This window comes from Lolium rigidum, chromosome 4, assembly GCF_022539505.1.
Source record: "Lolium rigidum isolate FL_2022 chromosome 4, APGP_CSIRO_Lrig_0.1, whole genome shotgun sequence".
Lineage (NCBI taxonomy): Eukaryota > Viridiplantae > Streptophyta > Magnoliopsida > Poales > Poaceae > Lolium > Lolium rigidum.
Window position 1 is genome coordinate 139,351,871 of NC_061511.1, and position 17,309 is coordinate 139,369,179.

The 17,309-nt window shown below is 47.7% G+C and overlaps 3 protein-coding genes and 1 non-coding gene across 4 annotated transcripts; 2 read left to right on the forward strand and 2 right to left on the reverse strand.

Annotated features, from left to right (window-relative positions):
• The first annotated feature begins 1,258 nt into the window (after nucleotides 1-1,258).
• LOC124649223 (pentatricopeptide repeat-containing protein At4g21705, mitochondrial-like) lies at nucleotides 1,259-5,277 on the forward strand. Its single transcript, XM_047188879.1, has 2 exons — nucleotides 1,259-1,603; nucleotides 3,950-5,277. Exons 1-2 carry the CDS (start codon nucleotides 1,259-1,261, stop codon nucleotides 5,138-5,140), a joined length of 1,536 nt encoding a protein of 511 aa, XP_047044835.1. The 3' UTR covers nucleotides 5,141-5,277.
• A 2,493-nt stretch (nucleotides 5,278-7,770) lies between these two features.
• LOC124705805 (monothiol glutaredoxin-S11-like) lies at nucleotides 7,771-12,029 on the reverse strand. The gene is made up of 3 exons (XM_047237494.1): nucleotides 11,841-12,029; nucleotides 10,640-10,714; nucleotides 7,771-9,183 (listed from the first exon to the last, which is right to left on the reverse strand). Exons 1-3 carry the CDS (start codon nucleotides 12,018-12,020, stop codon nucleotides 7,963-7,965), a joined length of 1,476 nt encoding a protein of 491 aa, XP_047093450.1. The 5' UTR covers nucleotides 12,021-12,029; the 3' UTR covers nucleotides 7,771-7,962.
• A 569-nt stretch (nucleotides 12,030-12,598) lies between these two features.
• On the forward strand, nucleotides 12,599-12,683 carry LOC124650788. The gene has a single exon (XR_006987202.1). It is a non-coding gene; the product is annotated as a small nucleolar RNA snoR27 (small nucleolar RNA).
• An 849-nt stretch (nucleotides 12,684-13,532) lies between these two features.
• On the reverse strand, nucleotides 13,533-15,945 carry LOC124705804. Its single transcript, XM_047237493.1, has 4 exons — nucleotides 14,621-15,945; nucleotides 14,082-14,306; nucleotides 13,854-13,973; nucleotides 13,533-13,770 (listed from the first exon to the last, which is right to left on the reverse strand). Exons 1-4 carry the CDS (start codon nucleotides 15,749-15,751, stop codon nucleotides 13,720-13,722), a joined length of 1,527 nt encoding a protein of 508 aa, XP_047093449.1. The 5' UTR covers nucleotides 15,752-15,945; the 3' UTR covers nucleotides 13,533-13,719.
• Nucleotides 15,946-17,309: the final 1,364 nt, after the last annotated feature.

The following is a 17,309-nucleotide window of genomic DNA, read 5'->3' on the forward strand; positions in this document are numbered from 1 at the left end:
CCTACCCGAGGACGACTAGGTTTACAGTAGATTAGATCTAATCTTTCCTTGTTTGTCCGTTTCCTGATCTTGTCCGCCAAGGAATCCTCTGACGCACCGGCCTAGTGGCCCATCTCGCCTTCTAGTAGCTTCATGGGCCTCCAACTTGTCAATATCAGATAGGGCAATACTGGTTACCCGAAGGGTAATGCCCACGTCAGTCGCCGTCGCGCTCCCCCTGCTTGCAATACACACTGCCGCCTATCCAGGAACCGCCGTCCATCGACACGGATGCCACCCCCTCGATCGGCGTCCGTTGTTTCGCCCGGAACAGAGCTCGCCGCCACCGCCGCACAACCGTCCCGTTCGTAAGGTGTTCGTTGGATTGCCGCGATGGACAACGACAACGAGATGATGGTACAACTGTTCACGGAGGAGCAGGACGATGAGGCTGTCCGACAGCAACAACATCAGTTGATCCTGACGAGCTTGCTCTGCGTTTGCCAGCCTTTGTTCGCCGTGCCCTAGCGTGGCGGCTGAAAGCCAAGCAAGAGGAGAAACATCAAGCCGACCCAATGCTGCTTGACGGTGACTACTTCTTCGACGATGCTACTCATTCGCCAAAGAAATTTCTATTTGTGTGGTTGTATGAGTAACTGAATATAGTATGAATAAAATGTGATTGGTATGTTATTTTAAAATATATTGTAAAAAGAAAAACAAAGTATTGGGGCCGCTGTATGAGGGTCGCCGGTATGGGAACAACATCCCAAATGGAGGATGCCCCAAATAGAGGATGCAGTGTCGACGCCTCCCATACATCAGTATCGGCGTTCCTGCCGGCGTCTATTTGGGGAGCGCCGGTGGAGATGCTCCAACCTAAATCTCAGTTTACTGAGAATTATCAAAACCGTTTTCTTTTCGGGAAAATTTGCTACAGGACACCGTTATTTTCTGGCGTTTGCCAAAACACACCGCTCGATTGTGTCTTTGCCAGGTACCATTACAATTTCGTGGCACATTTGCCAGAACACACCACCTAGCCGAAAACGAAAAGTTTTGCACTTTTACCTGGGATGACTGGTTTTGAAGACAAAATGCAAAACTTTCCGTTTTCGGCCAGGTGGTGTGTTCTAGCAAATGTGGCACAGAATTGTAATGGTACCTGACAAAGACATAATCGAGCGGTGTATTTTGGCAAACGCCAGAAAATAACGGTGTCCTGTAGCAAATTTTCCCTTTTCTTAAACCCAAACCCGCAAAGAAACCCCTCCACAGCATGGCTTCCTCTTCCCTCTTCGCCGCGGGGCGCCGCCTCCTCCGCCTCGGCCGCGGGAGGCTCTTCCACTGCAGATCCCGCTCCCACAACCCCACTCCTCTTCTCCTCCTCCCCACGCGGACCGCATCCTCTCCTCGCGGTCGCACCTACAGCTCCGAGAGGCCGGCGGCGCGGCGGCCGCTGAGCCTGCAGTCCACGCTGTGGCCGCTGGGCCACCCGGGCACGCTCCTGGTGCCGGAGATCGAGCGCTGGGCGGAGAAACCCGGGAACCGCCTCCGCCCAGTCGAGCTGGAGCGCGTCGTCAAAGAGCTCCGCAAGCGCCGCCGCCACCGCCAGGCCCTCGAGGTAATAATACCCTCCCCGTGCTGCTGCCGTGCCCTCCTAGCTATTCGATGAAATGCGGCAGCAACTTCCCATGCCTCTGCGTGCCCATTTATTTATCTCCTGCAGCGAAATACTACTTGGAATTTCTTGCAGTGTATAGGCATTTCTGAAATGATGATCTGTGTCGCGTTGTTGGCATGCCGTATATAATCACGTGAGTGAGTACTTGTGAATCACATTTAGGGCCTCTTGCAATTGGAAACACAGGAACCACAAGTACTTCGAATTCCTACAAAATCTTTAAAAAAAAAAGAATTTAGTAGTAAGTGATTCCTTTGGAAGGTGCAGCCGTGCAGCCGTGTAGGGAGAATAAGCAGGTAATTTTGGAGGAATTTAGAGGGGAACTAGAGAGATAGAAACAACGTCAATTGGATTTTTCAAAAGGAAAAAAAAAACAGAAATGAGGTTTGAGCTCATGCATCCATTCCTATGTAATTGGGTGCAAAGGAATGTATTCCATACCACTTTGGCAATCCTATGATCCAAAGAACACTTATAGGAAACCCCCCTATGGTTTAAAACCCTTCATTCACAATCCTTCAATTCAAAGAAGCCTTGGACACAAATAGATGGCATTTTGAGTCATGCATGTTATGACTGAGAGTTTCTACGATACCCTATTTTCCATCTTATGAGGTGGAGTACTAGTAAAATCTGCCATTCATTAGAAGGGTTAGTTTAGTATTATGCTATTACAGTCGCTGATGATGTTTATTCCTAATAATTCTAATTAGCCCGCCAAATGACGCTGCCGTCTCCATGTGCACGATGGTGCCTTCTCCCTGACACGTGCCATGCTGTTGCTGCCTTACTCGACCCCCGTCAACCCGTCATGCGAGCATGTTGCTGCTTCCTCTGCCACCCAAACAGCCCGCACTGCCTCATTCCGCCAGTGCGCTAGGTTACTTGGTCACCCAATCTCAAACAAGTCTAAAATTGACATAAAGAGTGAACCACTTCTTCTCCACAAACTACAGCCACGGAGCATGAGCCTGATTTTATGAACCCTTATACCGGCCCCACTTCTTCTCCACAAAACCCAGCTCTTTCATCTTCTGAAAAGGAGACATCGTATGCAACCTATTCTGCACATGACATTCTGGGTTTTCTTCACACGGAATTGGAAGTTTGGCACCAGCATACAAACAATATTCACAAAAACTGAAACAACCTGAAGTCACACGGACATGGGGGTTGGGCCTGCAACCATAGCACGAGGATCAGTTGTGGGTAGGGATTGGTGAGGCCAAGAGCGGACCGGCAGCGGGCAGCCAAAGCACGTGGATCGGTTCTGGTTCGCCATGTAGGCAGGGACGAGTTGAGCACCACATGTGGCGGCGAGATCAGCTGACCATACGGTAATGGCAACTAGGAGAACCGAGGCTGCTGTGCCGATGGCATCAGGGAGATGATGCGGCGGTACAATGTCAAACCAACTGAGGAAGCCACCTGAATCCATCGTTTTCTAGATAGGAGGAAGGGAAATTAACCAGATAAAACGGTATCGTACGCATGAAACGATTATTGTTTTTTACGATTACGATATTACCGCTGAGAACTGAGTTCCAGCTCAGTGGCAAGGCAAGGCGAGTGCGCAGCCAGCCCACCCGGGTTTGAATCCCATCCGAAGCGAGAAATCGCTGGAGGGCGAACTAAACGGGTTATCATCCATAGCGAGAAATCGCTGGAGAGTCTCATCCTATCTAACAACGTATAGCCAAGGGAGGGATCATTCCCCCGTTGGTCAACGTTTTTGACTACGATATTACCGCTCAAATAAGGGTATTCCCTAACATTTGTCTTAGTACTCTCACTCTGAAACACTAGTGTAGGCTGTTAGAGATGTATAGCTCCTTTTCTTGGGAGCTATACATCTCTAACATAGGCAAGTCAATTCCACCTGTTAGATCTGCAGAAATGGACGGTTGGAATTGATTTAAGTGTACTTTGAAAGAGCTCTATGACTGTATGCGACTAGCTGACCCAAGTACTATGCACAGCACATAAATAATGGAACTAACTTATTCAATTTCTTTCATTTGACTTGTGCGCATAATTGTAAAATGAGGAGTTTAATCTACTCTAGTTTTTTTTAAACTATCTGATCTTTAGTTAAAAATACTTCTGTGCAGGTCAACCTCCATCTGCTTTAGCCTTTAGATTTGGCGACAAACCTTGTTAACCAGGGGTTTGCAGCATGTAGACCTTAACACTTAAAAGTATTTTACGAAAATTAATTCCTATGTTTTCTTGCCAGTAATTATATGGAGTTTTATGTATTCTTGAATGAACCTTTACTTTGCACAGGTCTCCGAGTGGATGAGTGCTAAGGGTCATGTCAAATTTTTGCCCAAGGATCATGCTGTTCACCTGGATTTGGTCGGTCAAGTTCATGGAGTGGGAGCAGCAGAAGCCTACTTCAGTAATCTGCCTGATAAAGATAAGACGGAGAAACCTTACGGTGCACTCCTGAACTGCTACACACGAGAACACCTAGTTGACGAATCCTTGGCTCATTTTCAGAAGATGAAAGAGCTGGGGTTTGTGTTCAGTAGTCTCCCCTATAACAACCTCATGGGCCTGTATACTAACATAGGACAGCATGAGAAGGTCCCTTCAGTGATAGCAGAGATGAAAAGCAATGGTATCATGCCAGACAACTTCAGCTACAGAATATGCATAAACTCTTATGGCACACGGGCAGATTTTTTCGGCATGGAGAAAACCCTGGAAGATATGGAGTGTGAGCCTCAAATTGTTGTTGACTGGAACACATATGCCGTTGTGGCGAGCAACTACATCAAGGGGAATCTTAGGGACAAGGCAATCTCTGCCTTAAAAAAAGCAGAAGCAAAAATTGACATAAAAGATTCAGATAACTATAACCACCTGATGTCTCTGTACGGCCAGCTGGAGGACAAGTCAGAGGTGAAGAGGCTCTGGGCACTCCAGATGTCAAACTGCAAGAGGCATATTAATAAGGACTACACTACAATGCTTGCAATGCTTGTGAAGCTTGATGAAATCGAAGAAGCAGAGGCCTTGTTGAAAGAGTGGGAGTCGAGTGAAAACGCGTTCGACTTCCATGTCCCAGATGTTTTGCTCACCGGATACCGGCAGAAGGGCATGCTGGACAAGGCCGAAGCGCTGCTTCATGACTTCTTGAAGAAGAGGAAGACGCCTCCTTCAACCAGTTGGGCCATCGTGGCAATCGGGTATGCGGAGAAAGGTGATGCTGCCAAAGCCTATGAGCTAATAAAGAATGCCCTTTGTGTTTATTCTCCTAACAGTGGCTGGGTCCCGAGGACTGCAATGATTCAGATGATCCTGAAGTATCTTGGGGACGAAGGTGAACTCAAGGATGTTGAAAATTTCATTCATCTGCTGCAAGCTGCTATGCCTATGAACTCGGATATGACGGAGGCTTTGTCAAGGGCTCGTATGAGAGAGGCTGGAGGTGCAGAGGAAGAAGCTCCAAGCTCAAAAGCATCAGTATAATGTTGTTTGAACTTGTGATTATTAATGGAACGGGGCTTTTAGGACGATTTGGGGTTGATGTACTGTGCTGCACCATGTAGTATATCTAGTCACAAGAACTTCATTGATAGTTTTACCTGGGCCTGTAATTTGCCACAAACAAATTGTTTCCTAGTTCTTTATGGTTTTGTAGCATGGTGCCAATTCTGTCAAATCTTTGCGTGACAGTCTACTGAAGCAATGTGCATAGCTACAGTACCGTTCCATTTTGCATCTCCAACTTGAGGTAGGCCTAAAAAAATGGTGACATATTTCCAACTATGCGATCAGAAGAGACATACACGGGCACTCCTAAACGTTATGAAGCATACATCTATTAACTGCAAACACTACTCCCCCAGAGCATCTCCAGTCGCGTCCCCCAAAGGGATTTGGGGCGCGCCGGACAAAAAAAACGTTCCAGCCGCGTCCCCCAAAGCCCATTTTTGTCCGGCGCGGCCCGATACGGTGTCCGGCGTCCCGAGCCCGTCCCCGTCCCACAGGGGACGCTCCGGGGACGCCGGACACAACGAAAAGCGAGGCGGGCTCCCACATGTCGGCGACTATTTGCATAAACCATTGGTTCGCGCCTCTTTCTCGTCGCTCCTTCCTTCCCGCGCTCCCACCCCACCGCCGCCGCCGGATTTCCCGGCCGTTTGGGCGTCTCGATCTCCGCCGAGAGTCGGCACCGTTGTCGCGGGCCGGGGCTCCCGCCGGTCGTGCCACCGCCGCCGTCGCCGCGCCGCGTCCCGTAACGCGCCGTCAAATCCGCCCCACCTCCGCGCACGAAGATGCTCGACGACTTGTCGTAGGCGCGATTGGCCGGCTGTTTGTTGCGTCGTCTTCCTCGGCACAATTTTAACCATTGATTTTGCTTTAGCCATGGACAGCGACGATGAGATGGTTGCCTCGCTGCCGGAGGACGAGCAAGCGTTCGACGACGACCTGCGGGAGCATTTGCCGATCATCGCGTCCCTCCAGGACATGCTTGACGCCGAGGCGGAGAAGAGGAAGAGAGCCGCGCCGCGGAGGATCAAGGCCGGGAAGAAGGAAGTCGAAGCCCCGGCAGAGGATGGAGGGGCATGTCATGCCGCACAACGACTACTTCGCCGACGGGCAACACATGCCGACAATTTTCGGCGCCGGTACAGGATGAGCAAGGGCATGTTCATGAATATCCTCCACGGCGTTCGAGAGTTCGACCCCTACTTCAAGCTCAAGGTCGACGCTCAGAGGCGTTCTCGGGTTCTCGTCCATTCGAAGTGCACCGCCGCCATGAGGATGCTTGCATACGGAGCACCTGTCGATACACATGACGACTACCTTCGCATGACTGAGTCTATTGCCATTGAGTGCATGTACAAGTTTTGCCGAGCTGTGGTGGGAAAGTTTGGCAAATACTACTTGAGAAGGCCAACCGAGGAAGAGATCGCAAGGATCATGGCACAAAATGCTGCCGGAGGATTTCCCGGAATGCTTGGAAGCATCGATTGCATGCACCGGGCATGGAAGAACTGCCCGTTTGCTTGGCAAGGTATATACAAAGGGTGTCATGGATATTCAAGTGTGGTGCTTGAAGTCGTGGCAGATTATGACCCGTGGATTTGGCATTCTTTCTTTGGCATGGCGGGATCACACAATGACATCAACGTGTTGCAGCGGTCTCCGTGTTCAGCAGATTAGTGGAAGGGCATGCTCCACCATGCAACTATGAGATCAATGGCCACCAATATACCAAAGGCTATTATCTAGCCGATGGTATATATCCAAAATGGGCCACTTTTGTCAAAACAATCTCGAATCCATCAGGTCCGAAGAATTCTCACTTTGCTACACGACGTAAGGCTTGCGTGAAGGATGTCGAGCGGGCATTTGGTGTGCTTCAAGCACAATTTGCCATTGTCCCGCACCTGCGTCTAAGCTGGTCTCACGACCAAATGTGGGAGGTGATGCAGCTTGTGTGATCATGCACAACATGATCATCGAGGATGACCGCAAGAATCATGTTAGGTCACATGTTGGTCCCTATGAGTGTCAAGGCCCTCTCGCGGAGGTTGATCATGAGTTGCCCGCAGATTTTGCTGATTTTCTCGCCATGCACGCAGAGATCCGTGATAAAGCAATGTGCATGAGCAACTTCAAGCTGATCTCGTTGAGCATTTGTGGAGGATCAAAGGAAATACCGTGGCACCTTGATGTAGCATCTAGCCCTATTTATTATATTTGATTACTTGTTTTATTGTTTGTTGTAATTTAATTTGAAAACAATCCTCGCAGACATTTTTATTCATATGCTACATTTGATATAAATGGTTTATGTGTTAAAAAAATTATTTTCAATGTTTGGGGGCGGCGTTTGGGGGACACGGCTGGGAAGCTACATCCCCCAAACGCGGCACGAACAAAACACATCCCCCAAACGCTCAATCCGGCGCGGTTTGGGGGACGCGGCTGGAGATGCTCCCAGATCAGTATTGCAGCGACAAGTAATATGGGACAGAGGAAGTGCCTCTTACATTAGGGAACAGAAGTACTAGTTATCATGTTTGCAACATCCATTCAGAGCCAAGGCAGCAAAAAATAAAGCAGGGTAATATAAGAAGACCAAAACAGGCACTTAAAGAGGTTTTCAAGTTATTCTTCTGGAGTTGTCACAGTTCAACCAACGTAGCACTAGGATATCCAAGTTTAAAACATGGATCTATGAATACATCGGCACAAAAATGCCACCAATAGAGCAACTTGATATAGGACGTTTGCTGAAAACACGATAAGCCATCAATATTATATCACCAAAATATCTGCTACTCCGAAAGAGTGGACTTCAACTCTCCACTCTTCTCCATCTCAAGAACAATGTCACAACCCCCCATCAGTTCTGATTTGTAGTAGAGCTGGGGAAATGTGGGCCAGTTGGAGTATGTCTTCAGACCTTGCCTGACTTCCTCATCAGATAGAATGTCAAAGGACCCAAAGCTGACCCCTGCTCCTCTCAATGCATTCACAACTTTCGAACTAAAGCCGCAAAGTGGAGCATCTGGGTTGCCCTTCATGAACAGCATCACTGGGGATGAGGAAATCAAGGCCTTCAGTCGGTCCTCTAGGCTGTCTTTCGGAATAATCCCTTTCTCAGACAGAACCTTCTTTAGCTCCCCACTCTTATGCATCTCCATCACTATGTCAGAACCACCAACCAGTTCACCCTTTATGTACACTTGAGGGTAGCTAGGCCAGTTCGATAGAACCTTTAGGCCCTGCCTAACCTCATCATCTGAAAGAATGTCAAAACTTGAGAAAGGAATCTTCTCTTGCTTAAGAATATGAATGACCTTCCCACTGAATCCACACTTGGGCTCCTCAGGTGAACCTTTGATAAATATCATCACTGGGTTAGAATTAGTGAGGCTCTCCAAACGAGCTTTCTGAGCTTCAGTAAGCCCAATTGGTTCAGGACTCTTTTCACCTGTAGACTCGGATATCACTGGCTCCTCAATTTTGTTTCCTTGTGGGCGGAGAGGAATGTTGTGCTCCTTCAACACATCCTTCAGCTCACCACTTTCATGCATAGCAATAACAATATCACATCCACCAAGCAGCTCACCTTTGCAGTACAACTGAGGAAACGTTGACCAGTTAGAGAACTTCTTCATTCCTTCACGTACTTCATTATCTCCAAGGATATCAAAGCTCCCAAACTCAACACCTTCCTGCTTCAAAATGTCAACCACTCTTCGACTGAAACCACATCTTGGTTCGTCTGGATTTCCCTTCATAAATAAGATGACAGGATGGGAATTGACAAGCTGCTCCAATCGCTTATTCAGAGCAGTTGCACTTTCAGCAGCAGAAGATCCATTTTGCTGTGCCAATTGTTGGACCTTTTCAAGCACAGCAGGCCCAGCAGCAACCCCCAGGCTAGCAGGTGCAGCAGACTCAGCAACATTGGCAGGCCCAGCTAACTTTGCAACCTTATTGGCCAGGCTGGCTGGATTTGCACCCTCCAGAGTATCAACAGCCTTGCCCTCCTGAAAACAGATAAACCATGCACAGATGACAACCTCTTACAAATAAAACAAAACATGAAATTTCCAACCCATTCAATAGAACATATTCGGCACTGCATTGAAGAAATCCAAAAGCTAAGTAAACATGACCTCTTTCACATGCTAACCTCACATATTGGCAGAGAACATCATATGAAAATCTAAAGGTTGTGTGGCAACGCACGATTTACATTACAAAGGAAATTGACAATAACACCAAAATTCCAAGTGAAATCATGCCAAACTAGCCTAGCTAAGAAGACACTGTGCATGCCCAACCTCAGGAAGTCCCGTAAAAATATCACAGGCATTAATTTGGTTATAGTCATACCGAATACTGTGTACTCCATACAGCAATTCAGTGACATGAACTGTAACAACCTACATGCCACATCATCCCACAACAAAAGTCACCAGAGAAGCAAGAATCATTGCACAATCATACTATAAGGTGAACTAAATTAACTTAAACATCCATACAGAACCTTTAAGGTAGGCAGGCTAGAGTAAATTCAGTGAAGTGTATACCTAACTTCATTATTCCACAGTATACAGAGGACGGACACACAGAACTGATGTCATTGCTTGTTGAATATGCTTATAAGTTTGAAAATGGGTCCTAACAATAATAACAACACATGCCTCATCATGAGGGCAAAGCACATGATGGATGTTCTTTTTGCCTTAAAAACTGGACAAGGGACGCACAACTCAAATTTAATAAGGAAGCAACACATGAAACTTCCATGAGATTCAATAAAACATGCTTGGCACTGCATTGAAGAAAATCCAGAAGCTAAGCAAACATGACCTCTTTCAGAATCTAACCTGACATATTTGTAGAGCAAACATCATACAGAAATCTAAAGGTCATGTGGCACTTACAATTGGCATTACAAAGTAATTTCACAGTAACACCAAAATTCCAAGTGAAGCCATGACTAAGTTTCAAGTGATGCCATGAATAACTAGTAACTAGCCTATCGAAGAAGACACTGTGCATGTTGACCTCAGGAGGTCCCTTGACAATATCACAGGCAGTCCACACAGTACTCCAGTGACATGAACTGGAAACAGCCTACATGCTACATAATTCTACAAAAAGAGTTCACCAAAATAAGCAAAAAACGTTGTACGTCCCTGCTAAGTGAACCAAAGTAACTTACACATCCATAGCAGTATCTTTAGGGTAGGCAGGCTAGAGTAAAATCAGAGAAGTGTGTGCAGTTTGAAACTGGGCCCTAACAAACACACGTGCCTCATCATGAGGGCAGAGCACGTAGCTGATTTTGTTTGCCATAAAAACTGAACTAATGCAATTCAACTTTAATAAGGAAGAATGGTGGAACCATAAACCTACCAGCATTAACTATGAAATATAAGCTATTTGGAAAAGGTTCACTAGCACAAACGAATTGCAGTAGTAAATAATAAATACCTTGCAGAAAACAAAGTATGGTACTGCTGAAACTCCATATGCCTCTGAAATTTCCGGCTGTTCTTCAGCTTCAACCTGATAGGAGTTACCAATGTAACAAGGATAAACAAGAAAAGGCTTCAGAAATGGTTTGTGATTTGGCAGCGCCAGAAAGAATGATTCATAATTATTTGATTGGAGGACACCAAGTAAAAGATAGTCGTCAACGTGGCATGTTTATTAGATCAGCCTTTACTCAAATTTTCGTCTGATGGCATCACTCGGTGAGACTAGCAGATAACGGACCAGTAGCAAATACTATTATTTATATAGTGTTGGACATTTGACCTTGTATTTGATACTGAAAATTCACCAAACGAAAGAGCGAAGGGTTTCAAGCACAAGTTGGTTGCCCTCAGCTGTTATCTCACACTCTCAGGAAGAAGGAAGGTATTCAACCTAACAGGAAGAACGAAGGTATTCATGCATGAGGTTGCATTCAGCTGTTATAACATGTTTTTAACCGAGTCCAAAATAGGTAATGTGGAGTACCAAATGTTGCAACTACAAGTTAGATTCGATTCCATTTCCAGTTAATCAACCGCATGCACATCACAGGCTAACTCAAAGGACTCAGCAGATAGTGCCTGTCGCATCCCAACTTAGCAGTTAGTACTAAGCAAACATCATAATCCTAGTGAAAACGCAAAGGGTTTCGAGCACAAGTTGGTTGCTCTTGGGTGTTATCTCAAGAGTCTCAACTGAGTCGATAACCTAACAGGAAGAACGAAGGGTTTCAATTCAAGCATGAAGGGGCTGCATTCAGCTGTTATCTCATGTTTTTAACCGAGCCCATACCCTAATGTGGAGTGCCAGATGTTGCAACTACAAGTTAGGTTCGACTCCATTTCCAGTTAGTCAACAGCATACACATCAGATGCTAACTCAAACGCTCAGCAGACAGCGCATGTCGCATCCCAACTTAGCAGCTAGTATCAGTACTAAATAAACATCATAATCACAGCATATAATCAAACATACCAAAAAAAAAAGTAACCTACAACATAGCGGCAGATACCACACCCCAGAACCCTAAACGGCAACCGCGAATCTGGCCACCAGGCCAGCGCCGACGCGCCACGATCCACCACAAACCGAAACCGATCCCAAATCTAGCGCGATACAGAAGAGGGCAGGAAGGCGGGGGCTAGGGAGCGCGTACCCGGAGGAAGAGCGCGTGCGGGAAGTCGACGGCGAGGTGGGCGAAGACCTCGTCCATCTGCTTGGAGGCCTCGCACCATGAGGCCCAGAAGTGCACCGCGGCGGCCCGCGCGCCGCCCACCGCCGCGTCCAGCTCCGCCCTCGACCCCACCTCCCTCACCGCCCCGCCGCCGCTCGCCATCGCCGCGTCCAGTGCCTCTCCTTCCCTCGCCCCGAAGCAAGCCCGGTGGAACAATCGGCGGCGAGAGACGAGGGTTGCTGGGCTGTAGCAGCGGAGGCAAATTTGGGGGAGGAGAGAGAGAGAGGACGGACTCGTAGCGAGGGGTTGCGGCTTGGGGTTTTCCTCTCCTGTCCCGTGACGTGCGACGGCGACGGAAGATTCCAGAAGGGCCCGGAGCCAGTTTGGGCCGACTTGGGCCTGGGCCAGAATGGGCTAAAGAGCCCAAGAGGAAAAGGACGTGGCTGACGTGGAACCACGCGGCCGGCCCGGCCAAAAGCCGGTGGCCGCGGCGGCGGTGGGGTCCAGCCGCCGTCCGGGTGCCCCCGCCCCGCTCCCGGCCCACGAGCCTATAAATCTGGGGCATTTCAGCGGCCCTTCCGACGGCAAGAAACCCTAGTCGCCACCAAACTCTTCGCGTGAATCCCACACGGCGCACGCTGCCTCGGCCAGTTCATCAGATCTGTGTAATCAGAGTGTGATAGTCTCCCCCTCCCCTCGCTTTTTTCTGATTGATTTCTTGATGTGTGTTTGCTGGATGGTTTGGATCGATGATGCTGTTGAAGAATACTGCGTTATCTTCCTGATCAACTTCCTGATGACACCATTATCTCGCTGAGATCCATGTCGTACCAGCAACCTCGCCTACTTTTCTTTTCTTTCTGTCATTTCTCCTTTATCTCGTTTGGTTATTCTCCTCTGAAAATATATGGTGGATAACTTACACAGTGATGTCGCTCAACATATGCTTGCGAATAGTACACGGGGAAACATCTCTTTGCTGAAGAGATAAATGGTAAGAACTTACACGGCGATGTCTCAACCTATGCTTACGAATGCTACATGGGGAAACATCTTTCTCTGAAGAGATAACTGGTAAGAGTGTAAGACTGATATGTGTCTTTAATATACTCCATCCGATCCATATTACTTAATGATAAAATAGATGTATCTACCACTAATAGATACATCCATTTTAGTATTAAGTAATATGAATGAGAGGAATTACAAAGAAGTGAAGAACAATAAACGCCTTGATGTAAACAACAACCACAAACACAACAAGCTTAGATTAGCATCACTCTGACCGGTTTCAGTTCATCATTGCTTAAGCGAACCAATCTGCCACGAACAAAATATTTCCTGAATCACACCTACTTTTCTCCTGAAACGCAACAGACTTTGTCCTCTGCGCTACGCTTTCAACATAACAAAGTACTAGAATCAAACAAAGCAAACACGGAGATAAGATGAGAAACCGAATTGCTGCCCCGCCACTGCCAGGAATCACCAGTCACCCAGCAGTGACAATAACAACAAAGTTAAGAGTGTAGTACAAAACAAAGAGATGCAGCAGAAATTGTTGCGATTATGACTCCATTAAAGCAAAATAAACAGCGTGCGCGTGTATACATATGGTTACTAAAAGACGGTCTATCACAGTTTTGCTGGGTTGCAACTGTGGACAGACAGGTAAACTTAACGGAAATACGTACAGTACGATTACAGAACAGGCAAATAAATGTCAGCATCTGTTTCCAGTGTAGTCAGGCATGCTTATTTACAGCTGTTCTACAGTAGTAGATTGACAACTCTGGCATAATATATAGCTTTGAACTTGTTTCTGGCGTAGGCGTGGCCCGGTCCATGAGCTTATGGACCTCTATAAGTCAGCTCCAAAGAAAGGAAGTGAGTTCAGCGGCATCACCTGCTCCTGTAACAAAGGATGTGACGAGGCCAGTCAGTTTGCACGAACAAGTCTCGTTAACGAACAGGAATCTGTGTAGCTGAAGATACCTCGGAGTCCTCCAGATGTTCGGAAGGGAAATGAAGACCAGTGGAACAGTTCTTGAGCACCTCAGGGCTCTTCATCCACGCCTTATGTGCTTCAATGGATTTCAGCTTGTAGCGGAACATCTGCCAAAACGAATCCAGTTTTCAAGAGTGTTTCATTCACAAAAAGGTAGAGACAAAACAAGTTATATGGAAGAAAGTGTGGGCAGGGGATCATGTGCTCCTCCACACCTCAGATAAAGAAATAGTTGGCTTTTCAAGCTCTTCTCCCTCGACATGAATTCCTGTACCCTGACATTCTGGGCAAAGGATGGATTCTATTTTGCTCTTTGGCGCTGTTTTGGCCTTTCTGCCTCGCTTGCTCTTCCCCTTCTTTGCAATTTGATCGGCCATAACCTCATATTGGCACAGAATAGTCCAGTGCAATAGGCATGAAGTGTGAAATAGATGAAAAGCCTGCAAAACTCATGTTTAGCCTAGTAGTCACAGCAGAAGGCTTGTAATATAAAGACAGAATTCTCCTGTTTTATTTGTTTGAGAAAAATAAAGATATGTTTGTAAGATCTTTGTCTTATTGGACAAAAGAATCTCTGGTTGATAAAGAATTCAACAGTGAGACAAGTTATCTCAAGTTCTACTCACAAAAGAAACTTTAGAAGATCTAACTTTCTAATTGTATTCTATTTCTGTTTTTCTATGTAAATGAAAGCAAGTATGGCTCATGCTGCCTTGAAGATAATAATTGATAAACAGTGTTTGGAATTACTAACCCCACTCGAGTTTCTACTGCTGCAAGCTAGGTTTCCTGTACTGCAGTTCAGCAAGGTAGCGACATCCTTTCCAGGAAGCATTGCCCGCCCACAGATATCACAGACTTTCTCGGCAGCAAGTCGCTTCTGCTTCCTCAGTTCTCTCCTCATAGACTTGCTGGATAAGGGTCCGACTTGAAGATTGCATGAGTTACCATTTGAGGAACCAGCCACGATAGCTTGACTCGTGCCGTTTGTCTGGCCATTCGACTCTTCTGAAGATGCTTCTTGATCAGAAAAGGACTTCTTCCTTCGCTTTCCACGATGCCCCGCATCATCAATCACAAAGAAAGATCCAGCGGAGATAGAAAGGTCCTGATCATCAGAGGGCCACTTCCTTCCCAGCTCATACGCATAAGAGAAGTTGACCACGGCAAAACCAGATTGCTCATAGATGTCAGAGCCATCATGTGGGGCTTCTGGTCCTCCCCAAGCACACCAGATCTTGCTAATCTTCTTACGGCCATCGCTAGCTTCGGCGATCTTGTATGCAATGTTTCCATGGCCAAGGAGACGCGCAGGCAAGTTCAGAACAACATCCTTTACCAACACACTAGGAATAACAAGCTGGGCATCGGTTCCACTCCGGTTCGACAGCGCATCATCTTCAGCTACCGCAGCAGCAGTTCTACCATTCGGACGCCCACTGGCACCATTACGGGAGGTTGAACTGTCTCTCAGCCTGGACGTCACCTCAGCGTCGGTCCCCGAGAACTCGGGATGGAGAACCAGAGCAAGGTCTCCGTCGTTCCGCGAGCTCGAGTCCAGCACGAGCGGGCCGTCCTCGCGCGTGTTGCTGAAGAAGAGCACGCCGTCGTTGAACGGCCACGGCATGGGCCCGAACAGCGTGACCTTGGCCTCGGCGTAGCGCCGCGAGTGCAGGTTCCCCCTGAGGTGGTCGAAGAGCACGTTGTCGCTGAAGCACTCGGTGAGGCAGATGGTGCAGAAGAAGATGACGCGCTTGCCCGCGCGCCGCAGCTCCACGTAGGCGTGCCCGCTCTGCCGCACCTCCCGGAGCGTGGCCTCGGCGGCGATCTCGCGGATGTCCCTTGAGTTGCCGTTCCGCTGCAGCACCAGATCCTTCCCCACCATGGTGGAAGTTCCGTTGAAATTACCAGCAACACCGAGGAGAGTAGTTCCCTTCTTTTCAGCTTACAGATCCCCCACCAAATTAACCTTCCAGACTACTTTTTCTGTCTCCCAAATCACCACCAGAAAAACTCTACCGACACTTGAGATCTTAGCTTCCTTCCTTCCGGAGCCCTAAGATTGCAAGCTTAACAAATGACGACAGTAACTAGCACTACTACACAAATAAAACCTAGTACGGACGGTCGTATTCGTATCTTTCCGGCCATGGGAATGGAGGCGAGCGTGAGGAACCTTCCCAGCAGCGCGAACTCCTCGACGGTCGCACCAACCCTAGACATCAAATCCGACACGGGAAGGCCGCAGCAGCAAACCCTAGAATCCTCCTCGGCGCCCGCCGAATCGGCGCGCGGGGGGAGGCGGCAGTGGGGAGAGAGAGAGAGAGGTTACTAGCAGAGGACGACGACGGGTCGAGGCTGCTGCGGCGTGGGAGGAGGCTGGTGGAGGCTGCGCAAGGTGCTCGGGGAGGAGGAGCGGAGGAGGCAGGCGCGCGAGAAGGAGGATGGCGCCGAGGGCGGCGAGGCCATGTGGTGGCGACGCGGCGGCGGGGGAGGGGAGGGTCGTCGGCGGCGGGGGATTCCGGCCGCGGCTTTGTGCTTGGATTTTGGTTTGCCTTGCTTTGGCCGGGGAGTTTGGAGGGTGGACAGGAAGAGGAGGAGGAAGGTGCGAGAGGTTGAGAAGCGCGTGTTTGTCTGGATGGACGGGGAGAAGGCGTGGTGAAGTGAAACTAAACGGGGCAGGCGGGTGCCTGGTCGGGTTGAATTGAAATCGACTAGGACTTTTATTGCCGGTTCAACCGAACCTGTTTTTCTTCTCAAGGAATCGGTCGGGAACAGTTCAAAAAAAAGTACACAACGTACTACCTAGCAAAACATTGTAGTACTATAATATATATTTTTTATATGTGATCCGCAAAGAAAGAAAAGATGCTAGAATAAATATCTCCTTCGTTTACTAATATAAGACATTTTAGCAAACTGGTTTAGTTTGCCAAAACATCCAAGTAGTTCTTTTTCTTGCCTTTTCAGATCCATGATTTTGTTATTATTGTATAGCCTACGCAACGTACTATCTAGCAAAACATTGTACTATAACATATGTATTTATCCACCGAATTATTTTTCGATTTTTCTAAAACTTTAAAATATCATGTTTGAACTTTTTTGAAATACCAAGATCAAGAGGCCTGGGGATTCAAAACACTTCACTCGTTATATTCGCCGAATTCACTTGGGGGGAGGGGGGGGTTGTGGACGTGGGGGTGGGGGTGGGGGGGGAGACAAACATGTTAATCCTCACCTTGGGGTGCAATCATTGTAAGGATTGTCTAATATAATTTCCTGCTGCAAAATATGCACAAAAGAGGGAGGTGGAACGGAGAATTTGAGACACTCACCTTGCATATAGGGCGTTGGGCATCTCTTAGGTTGACGAGCAGATTGCCACTCTGCAAATCGAAGAGTGCAATATTCTTCCCATGCAAATATTCCGTACCAAATGC